The sequence below is a fragment of the Cnephaeus nilssonii genome (genome assembly GCF_951640355.1).
Source record: "Cnephaeus nilssonii genome assembly, chromosome: X".
Lineage (NCBI taxonomy): Eukaryota > Metazoa > Chordata > Mammalia > Chiroptera > Vespertilionidae > Cnephaeus > Cnephaeus nilssonii.
Genome location: NC_137071.1, coordinates 16,219,056 through 16,244,019, shown reverse-complemented (window position 1 = coordinate 16,244,019; position 24,964 = coordinate 16,219,056). Strand labels below are relative to the sequence as shown.

Genomic DNA, 24,964 nt, shown 5'->3' with positions numbered 1-24,964 from the left:
CACATTCCCTCTTCTTTCCTTCTTTTCAAAACTGCCCTAGAATAAAGCATCACTCTTCCAAGAAGCATCTGCATATTATAGAAGAAGTAACCATTTGGCTTGAAGAATAAAGGAGTCATTTTAGAACTCTGATCATTCTTAAGCCTATATAATAGGCTATAATCAAAAGTGAGGAAGACTTACTTGGAGTTCATTAAGTGATACCAAGTAGGCCACAACCAAAACAGAAGACAAACATAATGTACCGTATTTTCCAGTGTATAAGATGACTTGTTAACCCAGGAAAATCTTCTATAGGCCCAGTCATCTTATATGCCAGAAAATACGGTAATATATCACAATACTATTTTTTGTTCTTGAAAACACCATTTCCAGCACTGAAGGATAACAAAAGATGGGGCCCAAGGAGAGAAAACAATAGCTGTCTGTCCTTGGTTTCATCAATACTTTGTTAGAAATTAACTCTATAGAATAAAAATTCACAGATATGACACATTTGAAAATTCAATTGGGAAACTATCATTCCCCTAATTCCAAAATGATGGTTGTCAGATTGGAGGGAGGTTAGGGGGACTGGGTGAAAAAGGTGAAGAGATTAAGAAGTACAAATTGGCAGTTACAAAAGAGTCATGGGGGGTGTAAAGTACAGCATAAGGAATATAGTCAATAATATAGTAACTATGTATTGTGCCAGATGAGAACTAGACTCATTAGGAGGATCATTTCATAAGTTATATAAATGTCTAACCACTATGCTGTATACCTGAAACTAAGATAATAGTGAATATCAACTATAATTGAATTTTTTAAATGTGATTTAATCATAAGAATTATAGAATAATTTTCTTCCCCATACCATACCACCACATCAACAGGATCTAATATAATAGTAGATTACATATGAAAGAGTTGCAAGACACTGACTCTCCCTGAAGAGGAGTACTTAGGCAACGGATATAACAAGACAAGGACACTGGAGGAATTTGCAGCCTTTGGCACCTATAGCTGCAACTAATATCACAGACATAGCAACTATCACTCAGAGTAACATAAATCCTCATACCAAAAGGCCTGCTTACCTCAGTTCCTAGTACCTGATACAACATGTCTAGCTTTCACCAAAAATTCACAAGGCATATCAAGAGGCAAGAAAAAAAAACACAATATGAAGAGACAGTGCAATAATCAGAACAGGACTCAGATATGACACAGATGTTGAAATTATCAGATAGGAAATTTAAAATAATTAGGATTAATATGGTAAGGTCCCTAAAGAAAAAGTAAACAAAAGCCTGAATCTATGGGTAATGTAAATACTGAAATGTAAACTCTAAGAAATAATCAAATGGAAGTACTAGAAATCATTAACACTGTAACAGAAATTAAAAGTTCAGTTAACAAGCTCATCAGTAGGCTTGACAAAGCCAAGGAACGAATAGCTAAACCTAAAGATACATAAATAGAAACTTCCCAAACTAAAATACAAAGAGGAAAAAATAATGAAGTGAAGAGAACAGATTATCCAAGAACCAAAGGACAATTTCAATATGGGTAACATGTAATTGAATTACCAGAAAGAAAAGAAAAAGAGGATGGAACTGAATAAACATTTGCGGTAATAATCATAAATAATTATCTATAATTAATGATGGACATGAAATCATAGGCCCAAGAAGCTCAGTGAATATCAAATAAATGTCAAAATAGCTACACCTATTTTGAGGAGATCAAATGAATCATATAAACAATCTATTCAAACTGCAAAGAGCTGAAGAAAAAGAAAAAATCTTGAAAGACACCATAGTGTGGAGGGGAATTCCTTATTAGATCAAGAACAAAAATTACAGCAGAATTATCATCAAAAACCATGCAAACAAAAATAGAGTGGCATGAAATATGTAAAGGATAAAAGGAAAAAAAATCACCAATCTAGAATGCATACCAAGTAAAATTAAACTTCAATTTTGAATGAAAACTAAAGTAGTTCCCTGACAAGCCAAACCTGAGGAATTTCACTGCAGCAAACCTTCCCAGTTAAAAACATTTCAGATTTTTCATACAGAAGTAAAATGATGTGCATCCAAAACTTGGTTCTACATAAAGAAAGGAAGAGTAAAAAGGACAGAATAAATGAAAGCAAAATAAAATATTTTTCATATTACTCTTTTATCTAAACTGTTAACTCCTTAAATTAATAATAGTGACAATGTATTGGGTTACTATAACATAAGTAAAATGAATTACATCAATGTCACAAAGGATGGAAGAGAAGAATTGGGAGTACTTTAATATAAAGTACCATCACTACACAATTAAGTGGAGACTTAGGTTTGATGAAAATGTATATTTCAAAATAGGGCAACAATTATTTTTTTAAAGAAGTGTAATATGCATGCTGAGGAGATCAAATGAATCATATAAACAATCTATGAAAACCACAGAGGAAGGGAAAAGAGGAGAAAAAAAAAACAACTAACAAATGCCACAAATAGATAAAAGTTACAAATATGTAGATATTGATCCTACTATTTCAATAATCACATTAATGGTGAATAGTCTAAATATACCAATTTAAAATAGATATTGTTAAAATATTTTAAAACGTAAGGCACAAAAATATGTTGTCTATAAACAACCCACCTTAAACATAAAGACTCATATAGGTTAGTACAGAGATGAAAAAAGATACAGGCATACTTTGTAGATATTGTGAGTTTGATTCCAAACCAAGCAAATGAGCTATAATCTTCTTGTCAGTACAGTGTCTGCATTCTTCTTGTAAAAAAATGAAATGAAATAAATAAAACCTCAATGTCTGTGAAGCTTAATGAAGCAAATAAGAATAAAAAAGAGATATGCCTGTAAACTGTGCTGAGAGAGAGAGAGCGAGAGCGAGAGCGAGAGCGAGAGCGAGAGCGAGAGCGAGAGCGAGAGCGAGAGAGAGAGAGAGAGAGAGAGAGAACCACTTCTGGGATTACAGTATGAAGAGCTCTGTAGACCATTCCCTTGTGAAGCAAGCAAAAGTGGTGAAGCTATTAAAATAAAACAACATTTAAAGTATCTGGAAATTTCCCTAAAGGAATACAGCAAATGAAGAAACGACTATTCATGAAAGAGTACTAAAACTCCATAAAAACAGCAAGTCAATGGCATTTGAAAAATGAACTATTTCCTCCCTCCCAGAACTCCTCCCCTCAGCTCAGCTAGGGTGGTATTCCATTCCAGATGGGTGTGGCCAAGAAGATTGTGTTCCCTCCCCCGTCAGCTCCCAAAGATTAGTACCATAGCTCTGTGGGAGGGGCAGACCACCAGCATTTCTCATTCTTTCCAATTCCAAAATAAAGTGTCTGAATTGTGTGTTAGTACAACTGATAGGTCGGGTTAATCCTTTCTTCCACTCATCCCTCCTCCTCTCATTAGACAGAAGTGCAACATATCAAGAACATGGTGTCCTGCCTAGACCAAGTGGCTCAGTGGTTGAGCGTTGACCTATGAACCAGGAGGTCACTGTTCCATTCCAGGTCAGGACACATGCCCAGGTTGCAGGCTTGATCCCCAGCGTGAGACATGCAGGAGGCAGCCAATCAATGAATCTCTCTCATCATTGATGCTTCCATCTCCTTACCTCTCTGAAATCAATATTTTTTTTTTTATTTTTTATTTTTATTTATTTTTTAAAATATATTTTATTGATTTTTTACAGAGAGGAAGGGAGAGAGATAGAAACATTGATGACATCGATCAGCTGCCTCCTGCACACCCCCTACTGGGGATGTGTCCGCAACCAAAGTACATGCCCTTGACCGGAATCGAACCTGGGACCTTTCAGTCCGCAGGCTGACGCTCTATCCACTGAGCCAAACCGGTTTCAGCTAATTTTTTTTTTAAAAGAAAAGGTTGTCCTTATCGCTCTTGACCCAGCTCACACAGGAAAGATTCCACACTTCCTTTTTTTCTTGGCATCCTGGAGAAGGAGTAATGCACAAAGGCTGGTCTCCAACCTACAGTTGTGACTTCTCTTTATACCACATATAATTCTCCTAAACAGTTCACACTATCTCTGATAGTTTAACCTAGCTGGCCACACTAAGTCATTTCCCCTCATGGGAGAGTTATACCAAATGACCTCTGACATTCTAGGCTTCAATATAATTTTGTTCAATGTGTTCTTTAGATTATTCTTAGTATATTTCTGCTCCTCTTTTAGCTTGTAGTCATCTAAGACATATCTCAGCTCATTTTATTTTCACTAGGAGAAATTGGTATCCATTGTATTTTGGTACATATGTGGGTCTAAATGTATTCCTAATCATTTTATTCCTCATCAGTAGGCTTAACTTACTCATATATAATTATTATATCCAGTTCAACTAATTTTTCATCCATGTCCTCAACTCAGGTAACCAAGCCATGTCTTTTTTTCTCTATTCTGTCATCTTACCTTGATCTGACCATACAAGTCTGTCTGAACTCCTAATTTCAGCCTGCATCTTCCCACAGCCATCCAAATCCCAATTTTAACAATCCTGGCATTGAAAATATTGGCAACTGTCTGTGCAAAATGAATAACATTTTGACCATCATAACCACATATTTTCTATTTCCTTGCCAGGATAATTAATGCTTTACAACTCGTCAAAGGTACACATTATTAATTAAAATAGGCCACACCTTTTCTATTATTGTCATTATAATATCGGAAGCTTTATTATTCAACAGTACATATCATATTCTAGACTTATTTTACATGCATCCTGAGATTAAAATGCATTTGCATAAAATTTACTGAATTAAATTGAGAAGGTTATTATGTTTTTTGGTTGAAATAATTCAACTAGGTTAAACCTCTACCTTAGTGTTAAATCACAATGTATTAGTGTGGTACACTTGACTGAATATTATTTAGGCTTTAAATCTAAATAAAACAAGTTTATTTGGGATTGTGGAAATTGTCAATTGTGCTTATTATCTGCACTTATGAAGAAGGATGGTGATTCATTTCATTGTCTGAACATTTCTAATTTATGAGATTTGACCAGTTGATAGAAAAAATGTAGCCCCCCCCTCAAATAGCCATTGTGTCTATCAGAAGTTTCACATCTAATTTCATTAGATGTAGGTGGCAGGAATAACTAACACAGCTCTTCCTTACATAATAGATCGAACAGCACAGTGGACCTGAGGAATTGACATAAATTTCAATCAATTTGATGATAACTAGTTTTTTTCCCTAAAATAGTTTGAGCAATATGCTTCTCATTCTCCCTGCTTCTCCTTTTCACTTATGTATTGGCCTTGGGCTATCTAGTAGCACATATTAACCTCCACAAGCATATAACATACAGTGAGGAATTTAAATTTGTTGCATTGTTACACCAGTACTACAAATAAAACTTCCAGGCTGGCTATCTTGGCCTCTACCTAGCCACCATCGTCTACTTTTCTCACACATTTATTTATTGCTTTTCATTACTAATCCTATATAATAAAAGCCTAATATGCAAATTGTCCCCTCAACCAAGAGTTCAACCAGGAGTTCGACCACTCACTATGATGTGCGCTGACCACCAGGGGGCGGTGCGGAACATGGCAGGCATCAGGGATGCATTACTGGCAGCAGGTGGCACTGGAGGCACTGCCGGCCTTGATGGGTACCCACAAGAGCGGGACTGCTGTGGGATGGTGGAGCAGGTGAGTGGGACCACCAGATCAAGGAGGGTGTGAGCAGGGCCTGATCACCCCACTGATCGCCCCGCAGATGGAGACCAGCTGTGGCAGTGGGGGGCGGGGCTGCCGCCCGGCTCCCAGGCACTGAGAGAGCTGGGCAGAGGCCAAATGACTCGGGCAGAGCAGGGCACACGGGGGCCCAGAGGCTTAGGTGCTGCCCAGGGCCCAGAGGTCAGCTGGGAACTGCCTTTCCATACCAGATGTTCGCACTTCCATTGCCAGCCAGGCCTAAGGACTGCACCTGTGCACGAATTTCATTCACCAGGCCTCTAGTAAGTTGTACATATGTCCAAAACCAATGAACAGTACTCTATCATTATTATACTTTATTTTTCAGTTCTATTCAGTACATTTGATTTCATCTTCTTGAATCACACTGGGCTCCCATGAAATCACTCGTTTTCTCCTTTCTCACCTTTCTTGAATCTCAGTTCCCTTTGCCAGCTCCTGAAATGCTGAAACATCCCAGAGCCCCGTCCTGCAACCTCTATTTTGCATATCTACTTGTACTTAGCTTGAGTGATCTCATCCAAACAAGTGGTTTTAAATCATCCAAGCAAGTAGTTTTAAATACCATTTACATGCCAATGACTTCTCCCATTTAGATATCCAGGCTTGACCTGTCTGTCCACTGAGCTGCGGGCAGACTCCTTGAAACAGTCATGTGAATTCTGAATCAGAATCTTAGATTTAACATGTCTAAAATAATAACTTATCCCTGTCTTAATTGGCCCCATCTCAGTAAATAGCTCCACCATGAAATCAGTTGCTCCAACAATTAAGAAGCCATCCATGGTTCGATTCCCAGTTAGGGCACATGCCCACATTGCAGGCTCCATCCCCAGTGGGGGTCGTGCAGGAGGCAGCTGATCAATAATTCTCTGTCATCATTGATGTTTCTATCTCTCTCTTCCTCTTCCAAAGCCATCCCTAGAGGCCCAGTGCATGAAATTCATACACTCGGTAGGGGAGGGGGGTGTCCCTCAGCCTGGCCTGCACCCTCTCGCAGTCCAGGAGCCCTCGGGGGATGTATGACTGACAGCTTAGGCCTGCTCCCTGCGAGCTGGCAGTTGGACATCCATAGCACTGCCGTGGAGGCAGGAGAAGCTCCTGCCACTGCTGCTGTGCTCGCCAGCCATGAGCCTGGCTCAGGGCTTCTGGCTGAGCAGCACTCCCACTGTGGGAGTGCACTGACCACCAGGGGGCAGCTCCTGCATTAAGCGTCTGCCCCCTGGTGGTCAGTGCACATCATAGCAACCAATCATTCCGCCATTTGGTCAATTTGCATATTAGCCTTTTATTATATACTAAATATATATATATGTATATATATCTGCATATATATGTGTGCATATATGTACATATGTATATAGTATATATTCTATAATACATGTAGCGTATATAGCATATAGTATATAGTGTATTTTATATAATGTATTCCTCATATATTTCTCATTCCCCACATTCAATCCATCATCAAGTCCTATTTGATTCAACATCCAAATTATTACCCAAACAAGTCTTTAGCTCTACACCCTAGATCTAGTAAGAGTCCTCTTTTGCAAGGATGATTTCAATAGCCTCTTATACCAGAGCAAAGTTAATCTTTTTAAAAATGTAAATCAGATCTTGTCATTCTTCCATTTACTAGATTCCAGTGGTTTCACATTACACTAAGAACAAAATGCAAATTCCAAATCATGCCCTATAGGCTCACAGTTTATTCTCCAACATTTCCTACCACTTCACTCCACTCATTGCTCTACAGCCTTTGAAAACTCCACTGTTTGATTCACGACGAATTTTGTTGAGTACCTGTCAGCCAGTGAACAAAAATGTTCTGTGTTTGCTCCTGCTGCATATCTTTGGCATTCACTATTGCTTCTGTTTGGAATGAGCTTTTTCCAGAATTTTGAAAAATCCACTTCTTGAAATTACCTCTATGAGTTAAGAGGCTATTCAAAAGCAAAACATCACCAACTAAAAACATTCTACCCATTGATTCTGTAATTCTGAAAGTAGTAAATATCCTCCTCCTTCTACAAATAGTAATTGCAAAGGTAATGTAAGCTCTTTGTTGGTTACAAAGTAGGGTACAAATTTAAAAGGCCTTACACTTACATGCTTCCAATGAATACCAAATTTGTTTTTCAGAAAATATTTTAACTTTTTCTTATTATAAACACAGCTTCCTTAATACCCATTCCAATTCAAGTATCATATTACATATATATTTAAATATATAAACATATAAATAATATTTAAATTATTTGCATAAAATAGTAGAATATGCATTGTCATTCATATACACATGAAAACAGATTCTCATGAACTCTTCATTTATTAATGAAAGTTCACTTCTTTTTTTATATTTGCAATTCCCAGAGATGCAAGCATCTAAATTAAATATAACCATGAGTTTGAATAGAAGTTTTAATAATTTGTCATTGAACATTCATTTATAGATGGTGTTGCATAATCACATGGCAACATGAACTAAGTGTTCTCTTTTCAAGATAACCTCAAACTGCATCTAGATGTTTTCCTATATTCAAAACATCTGGTTGCAACATCATTTTTCCTAGTCTTGAACTTTTTCTCAAAGGTTTCTTCATGAAAGAAGCATGTCTGATGTAAGCCATGTTAGCCCCTGACATTTTCCATTCTCTTCTTCATAATTCCTACCTCATTCCACTGTGAGGAAAACTGGCTTGATTTTATGACAAAATTGTGTAATGGCGAAGTGTGACACTAGGCACAGAAAGGAGAGTTTGGAAGCTATGGGTCTCCAATCCATGCTCATGTGTTACTTGATACTCTGCCTCAGATACTTTCCTGACCCTGTGCTCTCAGCTGCCTCCTTCTTGGGAATCTTCTTCCTGCCTAACACCTGATGGAGAGTTTTCCTACAAATTTGTCAGACATCATCAGAAATTTTGTAGAGAGAAAAGAATTGCACAAGAGAGTTTTCAAGAATACCTTCCAACCACATCCGAAAGGTGTCAATATGATTCTATTTCCCCACTCATTAAGCAAAATATTATAAACTATAAATGAAATGTAGGAAGATAACAGAACTAATAGCATGCATCAATAAAGTTTAAATATTTTATCGCAATCATACTAAACCTCACTTATTGAAAGTAGGATGGCATAAAGTCTGCATGCTAAGTTGCCAAGTTTCAGATAATTCTTATTTTCAGGGCATGAAAGAACAGATTTGGCGAAGCATAAACAACATAAAACTAAAACCGAAGAATATAATCAAAAATTAAAGAAAGTGCACAAATGAACTTCATTATATGCAAGATTTGATGTGAGGCATCAATTTAGTCAAGTATATGTTCTTGTCTAATTGAGAATATGTCAGCAGTGTAATCATTCAGGTGGTGATCATAAGAAAATGTGATAAATACTATTCAGATCCCACCAGCTGTAATTCAGAACACAAACATTAAATTCAAACAGAATTCAGTATCACATGCAGGTAAAGCTCAAAGGGATACAAGCTCATCAATAACAGTTAATTAATGCTGTATTAAAAAATATAGATGTGGATTTAGGAATATTATGCAAAATTTGAAATGAGTGTATATAGGTAAACCCAAAGCCTGAACCTTATAATTGGAGAATGAGTTAAAATTGAAAAAAACTTTCCTTAAATGTACTTAGTACTGAAAGGAAAGGTGGACCAAAAAACAAATAATGATAACAACACAAAACAAAACAAAACAAAAAAAACTCAAAAAGCAATACAAACAAAAATAAGCAAAGCTATTGTTGTATAAACCCCATGCATGCTGTAGAATGAGACTCTCTCCAATTAGCTTCTGTAGATCGTCTCATCTCAGACAATTAGAGCTAGTTGCACAAAAATTGTCTCATTCAGAACAAGCTTTGAGAGGGTTTACAAGATCCCAATGGAGCTTCCAAACTTGCTTTGTTTTCCTAATTGAAAACTTAGAAGGTAATAACCCCCTCTCAATCCAAAGAAAGCCGGAAACCCTAGGATACAAAGCAGTTTTCAGAGAAATTTAAAATAAAATCATGTATCATTAAAAATTGAACAAAACAAACCAAGCACGTCTTCCAAAGAAGCGAAAACATGCCTTTGAAACAAACAGTAAGTCACCACTGTTCATTGCAGAGTGGCATGTCAGTTACAGAGTGGCAGAATGAATGTGCAAGTTGCCAATTTGAACTAATTCATGTTCTGAATTAAAATAAAACACCCACAATGTTGTAGGCCACTTCTATTCACCAGCATTCCTAGGGTTTGCTGTGATCTGCCTTGAGAGACATGGAGGCATACAGCAGCTGTTTGGCTCATGCCCCACTCTTGGCAGGCACACTTCAATGCAGGATTCCTTTCTTGCATCTAGTCCTCCTTCACTCCTTCATGTAATGACCTACATATGCACATATGTGTCAAAAATTATAAAGATAGGGAAGAGGATAAAGCTGTGCAATCCCCATTACAATGAAGCGATGGAAAAGCTGCCCTTTTGAGCAAAAGAACTGGCACCTCAACATCTACTTCCCAGGGTAGCTACAGTGCTTCTGGCTTCGGCTATTGCAATTCCAGCAGAGAACATATACAATAGCCATGAATGGTCAGGTCATCCTGACAGCTAAAGATAAAATATAATTCTCCCTTTCCAGAGAAATGTAAACTCTGATAAAAGTATTTATGTCATGTAAGTTAAATTCATTCATTTGCTCATGTAACCATTCATCACAACGCTATGTGTAAGGACCTGAATGAGGGCTTATAAAGGTTATGAAGTTAAACTACTTAGAGATAATTCCTCAAGGAGCTTCCAATACTGGAGAAGAGTTATGACATGCACATAAATTGCCACGGGAAAATATAGTGTTGTGATGAGATTCACCAACGTTCTTAATCCAGAAATCAAAAGCAAATATGTACTGAGCATTGATTATGCAATGATTCTTTTAAACACAGTGATTCTAGAAGATACACATAAACATGTATAAGATAACTTTAAAAATATATTTTATTGCTTTTAGAGAGGAAAGGAGAGGAGGAAGAGGAGAGAGAGAGAGAGAGAGAGAGAGAGAGAGAGAGAGAGAGAGAGAGAGAGAGAGAGAGAAGCATCAATAACGAGAGAGAATCATTGATTGGCTGCCTCCTGCACACCCCCTATTGGGAATAAAGCCCGCAAGCCAGGCATGTGCCCTGACCAGGAACTGAACTTGGAACTCCTGGTTCATAGGTCAACATTCAACCACTGACTCACACAAGCTCGGCTGTATAAGATATTTTTATACTCAATGAGCTTATACTATGCAATTGGGTAAATAAAACACAGATTTTTTAAAAATGCAGCAATCACAATCCCTCATGATTTTTGACTCCTCAGCAATTGGCACATAGTGGTTCATTGATAAATGTGTTTTGTGAATTAATAGTTTCTCTATGTATATTTATATGTATGCATGTGTGTATGTATACGCATATAGGTATATGTATATCTATCGTACATTACACTACATTTCAAAAGAAGCCTGGCATCTTTTAAAATGCCACTCCCAATGTTTGTTTGAGGAATTTCTCTGAAATTAACAAAGGAAGACCCAATGATGCAATCTTTCATTATAAGCACACATGATAGAAGAAACTTGAAAGACCTCTAAGAAGTAAAAATTTACTTTAGGAAAATGCTCTGGGTGAGAAATCAACTGCAAAAGAGGGATTTTGCCCTGAGACTTTTATGTCAGATGTACAGTGGGCCACTCTGAACCCAAACCACAAAGGACAAATCACACTGAAAACTTAAACATGTATTTGTCCAGGAATAAAGTAGAGGAGAAATGCCATGTTAGCTATTACCGCTCAGCAGAATTTTAAATGTAATAAAAGCAACTGGAATCACCTTTCACTTTTCCCTCTTTCCACTGTATAATCAGCCACTAATTTTTATTAATTCTGTATTGTAATCCCTTTCTTTCTATTTCTAATGCAATTGTCTCAATCCATGATTTCCTTGCTTGGACTATGGGTCTCATTTCCTGCCCTCTGGTCCCAGGGCTCTTTCCAATCTATCTGGTCAGACTATCCTGCTATACACCTGCTTAAATTTCTTCAGTGGTTCCCGATTTCCTAGTCACATTTCTTGTTATAGTATACAAATCCCCTTGTAATGTGGCTCCCATCTATTTTTCCACCTTTTCTCCTAAGACATTCCTTCCTCCTGTCACCCATACTGTGTCTAAATGTACATGTATTTAAGCCATATCCAACTCTTACATCTAAAAGCTACTCTAGCCCAGCCAGTGTGGCTCAATGTTTGAGGATCGACCTATGAACCAAAAGGTCACAGTTCAATTCCTGGTCAGGGCATATGCCTGCATTGCGGGCACGATCCGCAGGAGGCAGCTGATCAATGATTCCCTCTCATCATTGATGTTTCTCTCTCTCTCTCTCTTTCTATCCCTTCCTCTCTGAAATTAATAAAAATATATTAAAAATAAAAATAAAAGCTACTCTAGTATACTTCTAGGATAGAAAGAATGACCTCAAAAGATTTCCCTGTGCTAATTCCTGGAACATGTAGGTTACCTTTCAGGGGTTTCGAGAAACCTTTTTTTCTGCCAAGGGCCATTTGGATATTTATAACATCATTAGCAGGCAAAATAAAATTATTAACTTAAAAATCTCCCACTATTTTTAGTCAAACCTTTTTATTAACTTACCCCTAAGGCCTTGGCAGGGCCAGACCAAATTATTTCTCAGGCCTTATATGGCCCGAGGGCCAGGGGTTCCCCACCCTGCCTTATGTGGCAAAAGGGACTTCGAAGATGTGATTAAGGATCTTGAGATTATTCTAGATTAACCTTGTGGACCTTAAGTGTAATGACAAGGATCCTTATAAGAAGTAAGCAGGACAGTCAGCATCAGAGTAGATGTGACAATGAAAGAAAAGATCATAGAGAAAGCTTGGAAGATGCTCTGCCTCTGGATTTGAGTTCAGGAAGAGCTACAAGCCAAGAAATGCAAATGACTTCTAGAAACTGGAGAAGGCAAGGAAACATATTATCCCCTGGAGCCTCCTAAAAGAATGCATCCCTGCTAAAACTTTGATTTCAGGACTTCTGACCACCGAAACTCTAAGAAACACTTGTGTTGTTTTAAGCCACTAAGTTTGTAGCAATTTTTACAACAGCAATAGGAAACTAATACACTACACTGTATCTCATATCTCTTATTTATGTTTTTCAAAATCTTTAACAGTAGAGATGGTAGATAGATCATCTTTTCAATTCCGTGCAGAATTATTTCCAATTGCTTGTTTATAGCATGTTTTGTTTAATATTTGCTAAATATGAAAGAGTAACTAGAACTGACTAGTAAATATGACTGGACAATGCCTATTGCAGCACCGGTTTTAAAGTTATAACAGATACATGGGTTTTTATAATGCAAAACAAACATGCAGCTGCCCTGTCAGAGTAGCACAGTCAGAGTGTTGTCCCAATATGCCAAGGTTGCAGGTTCAATTCCCAGTCAGGGCACATATACCAAGCAACCAATGAGTGCATAAATAAGCAGAACAACAAATTGGTGCCTCTTTTCTCTGAAATCAATCAATAATTTATTTAAAGTTTTATTTAAATTAAAAAAAACATACAGCTACCAATACCAAAAAAACAAAACACTCCATAATTTTCCAAAACAATAATTACCAAAGCTATGGGGAAACAATATAAACAACTTTCAGAATATAACTCATGGATATGGAAAACAAAGAAGGAAGTGACCAAGCCTAACAAAGATAAATCATTTCACTTTGTTTCTTTTACTAAAACTGCCCATAATTTTGTTTCTAAATAAGGAATCCAAAAGTCAAATCTCTACAAACCTTTTACCCTTTACCCTACAAATATTTTAACCTTTTTCATATCCAGGTATAGCTAATGTCAGTCAATATTATTGAGCACTTAGTACAGTAGGAATTAAATAAATGCTTGTTAACAATTGTATACAGAATCTACTAATATGTCCTTTGGGAAGATGCAGGAGCTTCCATGTGACATTAGGTCAGGAGTACCAAAAAAAAAAAAACCCTAAAAGAAACTCACATAAACAAATACAGCTGTACACATTATACATGTGTAAGTACACATAACTGGAAATAACTGGAGACTTTGTTCAAAGTTTGGAAAGACCATTAGTATGTTAGTATGTTAGCATGTGTGTGTATGTGTGTGTATCTGTATCATATGCCATGTATTTGAAAAGATATAACAGCTGAGACCCTCTAGAAAATTTTCTTCTTTAAAAAATAAAACATTGCCAACCAAGAATTTTTCTTCAACTTGCACCTCATTCTTTTGAGATATGCAAATAATGGCAATTGCTTTCCAAGGTAACTTTGCTTGGTGACTAATGCTTTACATTAGCTTGATTATCCTCAGGACCCCTCACTTCATATTCCAGGCCCAGTCCTTTGGCAGGAAAATCTAAGTGGTTTAGCACAGATCGATCCTCACTTATTCTTCACTTCCATATTTTTACCAGCGGCTCTTCCTCAGAGTAGTGAACAAATGAAAAATCTTTAATGACTTTTTCTCCTATTGATGCTTGAATCACTACCATGAACACTTTTAATGGCACCAGCACAATAAAGAAGGAATTTTAAAAATACTTTATAATATGAATGGACTAGTTTACATAATTTAAACTCCATTAATACAGGGCTACAAACTGACATGATGATTCTATCATAAAAAAAAAATAACATTTTTGTCTCCTTAAAAATGTCAGTGAAAATTTCTATTATAAAAATTTTTAAAGAATAGAACAGAACATATACTTTTTAAAAACATAGGCCAATAATTTGGAGACAATGGTTGGAAAATATTAGGATCAATTGAAATAACATCTGAACAGTAATTCATGTTTATTTCCTCTCTGCTTTTTGTATTTATTACTGCATTTTCACCAACTCTGAAAAGCCACCAGATGGCATTAAAGAGTCCAATTACTTTATAGAACATATTTCTAGGAAAAATCCTCTCTTCAAGTCGAAGTTGCTCTTTTTTTCTGATATGCTAATATGTTGAATAAAAGAAATTAACTCATCAGAGCATAGAGATCTTTCCTCATCATTGATAAAAATTTTCCTTTATCTTTCACAACAAATTTCTGTGACATGGGAAATATGCTTTTAGAGAGCAAAATAAAATATCAATGATAGAACTTTACTGAAATCAAGTTAGTCATATGAATTGGGAAATATTTTAGTACGTTAGTAAAATATAAGTGAGAATTGAATGGTGTTTAGGATATCCACAAGAGACTTACTGACACTTTTTAAAGAAATGTTTATATACTATAACCCTCAGAGATTTTAAAACTTGGAAAAATTATCTATTGTCATTGCCCTGGGCAACATTTTCCATGCAAGGCAACACTCTAGCTGTCTTAAGAGACTATAACTCTATGAAAGGAAATTTGTTATAAATAAGCAAATACAGGCTAAAACACAGTTTAGTATTTTGAACTATCAAACCTAATTTCACTTAGACACCTCACCATGTGCAAGGTAAAGTACCTTATTTTTACTCTAGTTTTATAACTATATAGCATGTGTTTTTAAAATAAGACTAATATATACATATATTTAAAAGATCAAATATCTGTTTTAAACTGATAACACCCTCTGCTCTGTGGTGTTGGGACAAACTGTGCAGCATAAAGTTCACTGTAGTCAAGGTTGGGCCTCAAGTAATCTGGCTACAAACTTCAGCCATCTCAATTTGTTTGATCAATTTGCAAATAAAGTGTCACTTTGTGTACTGAGTATTCATTGAAGGTGTTCAATAAATTCTTATGAGATGAACACAAGGATAAACTTGTATTTCTAGTGACAATGTTGTAGTTCAAAACGTTTGCTTTATGAAAAGGGAAACTGAGGTCCTGAAATGTTCAAGGACTTGCTCCAAACAAGGCTTATGAGACGCTGGATTGAAACTCAATTTTCTTAATTCCCTATTCTATGGGTTTCATAATACTCACACCAGAACAACCTAAACCACTTCTGGAAAAATAACTCAAATGGTGTGTTTTTAGTAATCATCACTGTAGATAAGTTTACATGTCAATATTAGTTGTCTGTAGAAATATCCTGCCAATTTATGATAGTCAACATGAGGATTAGCCATGGCAAATTTCAGTACACTGTAATCCACCTTTCCCATCTGTTTGTATGAAGAGAACAAAAATTGAATCAGTATTCCCCTACCTTCAGGAGATTAGTTCATAGCAAATGTATTTTAAATCTAGGTAAAAGAATTTTTGATTGGCAAAAGCTTTATCCTTTCTACAGTACAATTATTCTCATTATCATGGATGACCAAGAGTTTTACCTAAGTAAATAATAATAAAAATAATAATTTCTAAGAGTTAAGAAAACTTTAAAAAATAAACAGCCCATCCCTAGCTGGTTTGGTTCAGTGGATAGAGCATCGGTCTGCGAACTGAAGGGTCCTGGGTTTGATTCCTGCCAAGGGCACATGTTGTGGGCTCAATCCCCAGTGGGGGGCATGCAGGAGGCAGCCAATCAATGATTCTCTCTCATCACTGATGTTTCTATCTCTCTCTCTTCCTTTCCTCTCTGAAATCAATAAAAAAGAAATATATTTTAAAAAATAAAATAAACAGCGCTTATACTAATGTTGTATAATATATACTTTAAAAAAGCTGACTTATTTCAGATATCTAATGAGATCACACTGGATTATCCAAGTAGAGCCTAAATCCAATAATGTGTCTCTCTTTATAGAACCTCACCCGAAAATACGTTTTTACTGATTTTAGAAAGAAAGAGTTAGGAAAAGAGAGAGAGAAAAAACATCGATGTGAGAGAGAAACTTTGGTTGGTTGCCTCCCCAGGGAACCAACCAGGGAACAAACCTGAAACTCTTCAATGCATGGGATGATGCTCTAATAAACTGAGCCACATTGACCAGGGCCAATGACAAGCCTTTATAAGAGAAGAACAGAGGGAGATTAGAGACACAGAGAAGACCATGTGAAGATGGAGTCAGAGATTGGAATGATGCAAATACAAGCCAATGAACACCTGAAGACAACAGAAGCTGGAAGAGGCAAGGAAGGATTCTCCCAAAGAGCTTTCATAGGGAACATGGCCATGCCAACACCTTGATATTGGACTTAAGGCCTCCCAGAACTGGGAGAGAATAGATTTCTATTGTTTAAGTCGCACAGTTTGTAGTGATTTGTTACTGCAACCACAGGAAATGAATGCAACTCCACACCAATGAATCCATCAGCTCAATATTTCTAGTGATTGCCACAGTTCATACATTCCAAACCGAATTCATTCCATCTCCTCTGCCTGAACAAACCACTAGCCCTCTTCTCTCTGCAACTGGCAACACCATCAATATAACTTTTCTTCAAATTATTTCACAATCCAGCTCCAAACATTCATTCCATCCCAGTATTCTTCTTCAGAAACATGTTTTCTGGCCCTGAATATAGCTAATATATTTTTTGAGTCCCTGACTGGTCACTCTGAAATTCACTACAGTCTTTCTACAAGAAATTTATCTGTCCAAAAACAGATCTGACCATGCTATTCTCATGTGTGACCCTTTATAGCGTGACTGTATGTGACTTTTCTTTGTTGTAAAGACAGCTTTACTGACGAACTGATAAAAACATTTGTGAAGCACTATCGCATATATACCAAAGATTTTCATCTTTATGGTGTATAGAAGACACCATAATGAACAGATTTGCCAACTCAGAGCCCCAACATCACAGACCAAATTTTCTACGAAAGGGATCTGCAAAGTAATTAAATACCTCAGTCAAACTTTTTTTCCTGCAAGATAAAATTGAAAATTCCTTGCAAAAATGAAACCCTTCGCACTCTTTGCCCAATCTCCATTTTGGGCTTTGTCTTACTCACAAAGACCTACCTACTGTTCTCTTTAAATAAGTGGTTCTTTCAAGTTTCTGTTCTTTGTGGACCTTTAACATAATTGATGGCAGAATTATTTTTTCCACCTCTTTTTTTTTTCCCAAACATCCCCATCTAATCATCAAACTCAATGGATTCTAACTTACCGTTGGTCTCTCCCCTGTCTTCCCTTTTCTCACTACTGTTACTTTGAATCAGGAAATCATTTTTATCAGAGATTTTTTGTTGAAAGCACAGACCCCTTTAGGATAGCACAAGGAAAGGGGGATATTTTTGAAAGTGTATTTGTACAGTGCAGAAGTTATCAAAACCCAAAGCATCCTTAGAGTCTATTTCTTCTTTTTCCTTCCCTGCCTCCGCTTTCTCCGCCCTGTTTTCTTTTCCTCCTTTTTGTCCAATTCCTCTCTGTCTCTTTTTATTCTTTTTTTAAAATATATTTTATTGATTTTTTACAGAGAGGAAGAGAGAGGGATAGAGAGTTGGAAACATCGATGAGAGAGAAACATCCATCAGCTGCCTCCTGCACACCCCCTACTGGGGATGTGCCCGCAACCAAGGTACATGCCCTTGACCAGAATCCAACCTGGGCCCTTTCAGTCCGCAGGCCGACGCTCTATCCACTGAGCCAAACCGGTTTCGGCTCTCTGTCTCTTTTTAAATCATGTACCACAGATCACAGGGTCCCTTCAGTAAACATTTTTAACTTCCTTGATCTTATCTCTCCCATTTCTACCTAGCTCCTCTCTAATGTCTAGTCCAAATCCAGTCTGTTTGTTTGACTGACTTAGCCAGTTATTAATTGTGGTAGGAAGAATAATGCACTTATCTTCCCAAAGATGTCTACATCATAATTGCTGGAATACGTGACTATGTTATATTATATGTCAAATTATATTTATATGTTAAATTATATATGGAATTTTTTCCAATATGTTATATTATATGTTACAGATTTGATTATTTTAAGGACCTTGGGATGGGGAGAATTTTTTCTGGATCATCTAAGCAAGTCCAGTGTAATCAGAGGGCCCTTATAAGGGAAAAAGGGAGGTGGGAAAGTCACAGCCAGAGAAGGAGATGTGACAACAGAATCAAAGTTTGGAGTGATAGGGGACAGGAAGCCAAAGAATGCAGTCACTAGAAATTGGAAAAGGCACTGAACAGATTCTCCCCTAGAGCCCGCATTAAAAAATAAAAAATAACACAGCCCTACCAGCCTATTTCAAATATCTGATCTCCAGAAGTGCAAGATAAATAATTTGTGTTACATTAAGCCACTAAAATTTTGCTATTTTGTTAAAGCCATGATAGGATACTATTACAACAGTGCCCCTAATTTCCAAGCCACCTTATGGATTACCCTCAAGATAATAGTAAGACTGCCCATGGATCAGGGTTTCATCCTCTGGTCCAGCAGTGATCACCTCTGTGCTGTCTCTAGAATGAATATCAATCCCTTAACATAACTTAAAATGTCCACCAATTACTTGCTCCATACCACAGCCTTCTATCCCCTCCCCCTCCCATTAAATATATAGAATAATATATCTTTTATTACCCCCATGATACACTGTCACTGCTGTATTTATTAACTTGAAAAATTCCCCTCCCTATTGAATCCTATTCCACTTGCAAGATGCATCCATATTGACTTTTTTTCTTCTCCAGGTAAATTAACCACGAACAAGGCATCAGTATGCACAATTAATGTTAATCTATAAAAGTGTACTGACAACTAAAAGGGAACAAGTAAGTTTATAGTGAAATTCGTAGTTATATTAAATTATTATTAAACAACAATGTTAGATAATTTTATTTCATTTGTCAGGAGTAAGTTCTATCTGTTTGTTATACTTATTCTAATTAAATACATCACTTCAAATAAATATTAAAATTATCCTAGATAAATAGAAGAGAGGAATTTTTTTCCAAGAAAAATTAAAGTGCATTTTATTTTCACTTCAAAAAGTAAAAGAACAAAGCCTCAGAATTTTGGTCTTGTAAGCTATCCCAACGGAGACCCTCTTCATATTTCATGACATTTTTGACAAACTGAGAACAAACACCTGGTAACATAATAAAAGGCAGATGCTGGGGGAATAGGTTGTCTCTTAATCATATGGAATTAGGCTCATTGACTTCCAGGAATGCCCAAGAGAGTGGATGCACATAAATCACATTGGCATGAGATGGAAGCACCCCACTAGCCTTTCTCCCTCCTATTCCGTTAAATCTCACTTTCTTTACACACTAGCGTAATTTTTTCAGTTAAAGAAATGATGATGCAGAAATACAAAGATTAGAATCTAAAGCATATATACAATACTTCTTTAAAGCAGCAGTAAACACAGTAAAATTCAGTATAGTGATATTTAAAGAATAACTTTTCTTTCTTTCTAACAAGTTTTGAATTGCATTTCAAGTTCATGAAGTCACTCATGATTTACCTTCATATAAACCCTTAGAATTCTTAGATACTGCTTATTCCTAGTTTATATCTTTTGCTTCCATATTATACACTATACTAATTTCCATTCATGAAATTTTTTTTCTTAAATAGCTATTTTATTTTACTTTTATTTTGCTAATAAGGTATTGGTTTTGTAGCATCCTCACTCATGTAACCCAGCTTGAACATTAAAACCACTCATTCATTCATGTACTCATTACCTCATTTAGACATTTCGTGGAACCCTGACTCTGAAACACACATCATATTTGGCACTGTAGAGGTTATAAGCATATATAAATTAGGGTTCTTGCACTCACCATCTAGGTATGGATATGAGAGCAAAGAGAAACAGATAAAGGGTCTTGGTTTCTTTCTCTTCCCTTATCTCTACATCCAGGGCCCTCTTGGGCCAAATCACAATCCACACTTTAGTTCCCCAAAAGTAATATGCTCACACTTTGTAAATAATAGGCTCTCAGCAGTTTACATTATTTACTTGCTCCTGAATCTTATCCCAAATTCTCTTAGCTACACAAAATAAAAAAGAAATATTTTATAGCCATTATTAACAGAGACTATACTATCCACTAAGAAAGACCTTGCAAACACATAGCATTCCATGAGCTTTAACCCTTCAAATAATGTAATGACAATATTTTTAGTTTAAAAAGTTCTACAAAGGCACAATGGAAATATTCAACATAGATTCTTTAATTTGCATACAAAAACACTAATTAAGAAGAAGAATGAAGGAAGAATGGAAGAGAGAAGGAAGAGGAGAGGCAGAGAATAGAAGAAGAAGGGAGGAAGGGACAAAGGGAGGGAGGGAGGCGCAAAGAAACCAACAAGAACATTAAGCTAAACTTTCTTAACTGGCTGTGATACAAAACTTTCCAGGCAAGCATTTGTTTTACATGTGGTTTTTGTACAGAATTCTATGAACGACAGCAACTCAAATGTTTACTTACTGAATTGCTACAACGCTTCACACACTGGAGGAGAATAGGTAATATTGATAGTCTGCCTTTCTCTTCCAGTGCTACTTATAAAAACTAAAAATAAAGTATAAAATTGCTTCAATATAAAATCTATTTTATAATAAAGGCTTAATATTTGTTCCCATAGATTAAAGACCTTGATTCTAAATTTATGTAAATTTTAGACAATTACCTGAGACTAGAGTTACAGATTCAACCCTTAATTTTTATAATCATGTATATACCTGAAGTGATATTTAAAACAAAGCATTATAAAGCTTTAATTTTTAATATTTCAAACAAGAATGTTATGATGATTTAACTGCCTTATTATATTTAATTTGTTCCTTAACTTAATAGCAATGGGTGTATAAGTCAATAGGATAAAAAAATAATAACATTTCCAGTTATGTATCAAGTGCTCCTATTGCTTTCAAATTATCTGTTAATAATAAAAAATACCTACTTCTAAACTTTTTATGGAATGACTATATATGTTTATCTGAAGTAAATACTATACACAATTAACATGCCATAAAAATTCAACATTACTGTGTGCATTATAATCATAGTTAATGTGCTCTTGGTTATTAAAATGTCTAGTGCTGGTTTTATAGTGGTAACAGTAAATTAAAAATAATCTAAAAAACATATGAAAAGCATTGCATTTTGAATCAGATTAGTGATGTTTCAAAAACAATTTATAAAATTGAAAATAAAAAGAGAGAGAATTAAATGATAAGAAGAAGGATAAGTAACCCTCTTGTTTAATATGCAAGATTGGATATCAAAACTTGATTTTTACTTCCTGGCCTTGATGCCCCTAGCTTTATAGGTTAGGCTGGGCATAAAGATTGAGCCATTAATCTCGTAAGATGCCAAGTGCACTCCTCTTCTGCTTGATCTACGGAGATCGGTAATGATGCTCTTTGCAAGCTACATATCTGTTTCTCTAAAATAAAGGTGCCATGGTAACAGGCATCAGCTACAATGAGTGCAGGCTATGATAGTATATGGGTAAAGCAATATTATTTATCCCAAATTGCACACTTAATATTCTCAGTACCTGCGTTGTCATTTTTACATTTCGATACAGAAAGCCATAGGTTTGGGAGGTATATGACAACCGTATTCATAAATAGAAGAGAACAAAATCTCAGAACTTCTGTCAAACTTAGGGCAGCATTTTATTACCACCATCCTAAAATAATTATATCATTAAAATAAAAAATTAAATTTGAGACAGGTCACTGACTTTTCTCAAGTCTCTGGAGCAGAAGGAGATATGGATGTTTCAACTGTCCCACATTTCTAGCACTGCTCCCATTCTTCTCAAACCTACACAGTAAGTCCCAATTTAATAAAATATTTTCCCCAAATTGGAGTTTGTATAGAATGAACCTGTCACCGCTACTATTTGATGATGGGAAAAAGTCACATTTGCATTTTTATAAATAAATCATATATTTGACATACACAAAAAATGAGGAAAAACGATTTTATGTAATCAAGTATAATAACCAGAAAAATGAGGTTTTTAAGAGTCAATCAACATTCCTATTTTGGATAGTTTGTGTTATAATACTTGGACAGATAAGTGTTTCTCTTCTATGTGGACAGTATCTCAAAAATCCATGTTAAATACTTTTAAAGTAAAGTACTATATTCTAGAAAATATCACTGTTGTAGAAATTATCAGCTTTCATCACAATTTACTCCCCTTCTACCTTCCCACGAGTAAGCTCAACTTTCCTTGCAAGTAGCAGACAAAGAAATCAAGATATCTGCTATTTGCCAGTAATCCATTCAAATTACAACACACACACACACACACACACACACACGCACGCACGCACGCACACACACAAAACCACTATATCATAATCCTGCCCTAGGGTTTCCTGTCATTCAAAATGATCCACCAAGAGAAACAGATAAAATAATGACTAAACATAGAAACACTATTTTTTCACATGGCCTACATCCATATCAATGGCACATACATCAGATAGACTGCAACAAAAACCTTCTAGAGCCAATAGCCTCAGTAAAACTCCTTTTACTCTTAACCCTGCACCCCGCCCAATATATGCATAAAGTATTTCTCAATTCCTCCCCAGACTTACTCCCAAGTTGGGGCTCATGAGAGCAGACTTGCTGTCTACTTCCCTTATATGTGATCATTTTCATTATATAATCAATGTGTGTTCGGAGCCTCGTGACCTAAGGGACTGAAAATCATTGCTACTGCTCCATCTCAACCCTTTCATTCTGTCTCCTTCCTGAATTCCAGATACTTTTGTTTGTGCAATTCTTAATATCCCGATACTTTGCAGTTGCTTTCTTGCATATTACCTCTTGATTTTCCCCTCACTGTCTCTCTAGAATTTATAGATAAAATAATCTAGTTCTAGCAACTGAACACAATGCATTTTTTCTTCTGCTATATTAAAAAACTATAGCTTCAAAAATTCTGTAACCCCACATTAAATGTGATTATTTTCAATAACTTATTGCACAAGATAAACTTCATGTTAATAACAGTATTTATTCAATTGCCTTGTACATTTCACTAAATCCAAGTATCAGCAGTCAACTGAACACCAAGATGTGTGATAACATGTAAAGTTTTCCGCAAGTTTCAACATTATTCCCTTTAGCAGCTCCTTTAATATCACCATTCTACTTTACCTCTATATTGCCTACTAACATATTAGCATGTTTCCCCATGACATTTTCTTCAATAATGCATGCGCTTTCTTTAAATACTTGCAAAATAATTCAGCAAATCAACTGAAGTGCAACCCTAAAAAGAGTCTGATAATCATAGATGGCATTGAAACAGTAGCAGTCAAAGTCAACATGAAAAAAATCATATTTCCACATAAAAATTAAAAAGGCACACTTTATAAAAATGTTGAAAATCATGTAATAAAATAAACAAACTGCAAGCTTTTGGAATGAAGCCATTCCAATTCAGAGTAATTAATGAAATAAGCCACCATTTTTTCAACCTATTCCCATCTTTCTAATTTCCTATGAGTATGCTCTACTCATTTAAAGAGATATCCACAATATTTACACAATATGAATTCCCATTAATTCTCAATCCCTCCACAAATGGCACATGTGTAAATATAACACCATCACTTCAAGCCATAAAAGTGAGATAAAAGGAAGGAACGCTGCTTACCAGAGCCTCTTTTGGTCACAACCTTCAAACTCTGAGTAAAAGTAGCATATAGGAGAATCAAGTGAGGAATTGGAGGTTTCATCTTTCAGCTCTTAAAGGCTGTTCCCTATAGAAAAGATAAAAAAAGAAAAATATACATTTTTAAAAATAAATACCAATATTATAATATTTTTGTTAGATTTCTGATCATGTACAATTGGGGCAATGAATTTCACCAAAGGGTAGAATATGAACAGGATATGCATGTTCTATGTTCCCATATACTATGGTTACTAAGTTAAATCAAAACCAGTAATGCTAAAATTATATCTCTATAGTACCTCCAAAATGTTTTTTAAATCTTATAGTTATTTAAGGTTTAAAATTTCTCTTTATTTAGAGAATCTAATTGTATTTAAATAAATGGAAACAATGCCTTCAAAATCACTATTTCACGTACAATTTATTTTTAATATAAATTACCAAATACTGACATCTTAATGTTCTATGCTGCAATAAAATGTGCCTTTATTCAGTATCACTCTTTCCAATGGAGAAGAAATCATAAATTCTATGTCTCTAAAGATTTAATCATAATTTTACAATTCTCTTTCAAAAAACTCTATACTTCAGGAAAATTTAAGACTGTCTCTATTGAAAG

The 24,964-nt window shown here is 35.7% G+C and overlaps 1 protein-coding gene across 1 annotated transcript in view; it reads right to left on the bottom strand.

Annotated features, from left to right (window-relative positions):
• The window catches only part of IL1RAPL1 (interleukin 1 receptor accessory protein like 1), a gene marked incomplete at its 3' end in the record, with an annotated part of 1,207,355 nt that extends 1,182,933 nt beyond the window's left edge, over positions 1-24,422 (bottom strand). The window contains exon 1 of the mRNA XM_079764725.1: positions 24,325-24,422. Within this exon, the coding sequence (XP_079620851.1) occupies positions 24,325-24,406 (82 nt within the window). The 5' untranslated portion in view covers positions 24,407-24,422. The remainder of the gene's footprint in view (positions 1-24,324) is intronic.
• Between the last annotated feature and the right edge of the window lie 542 nt (positions 24,423-24,964).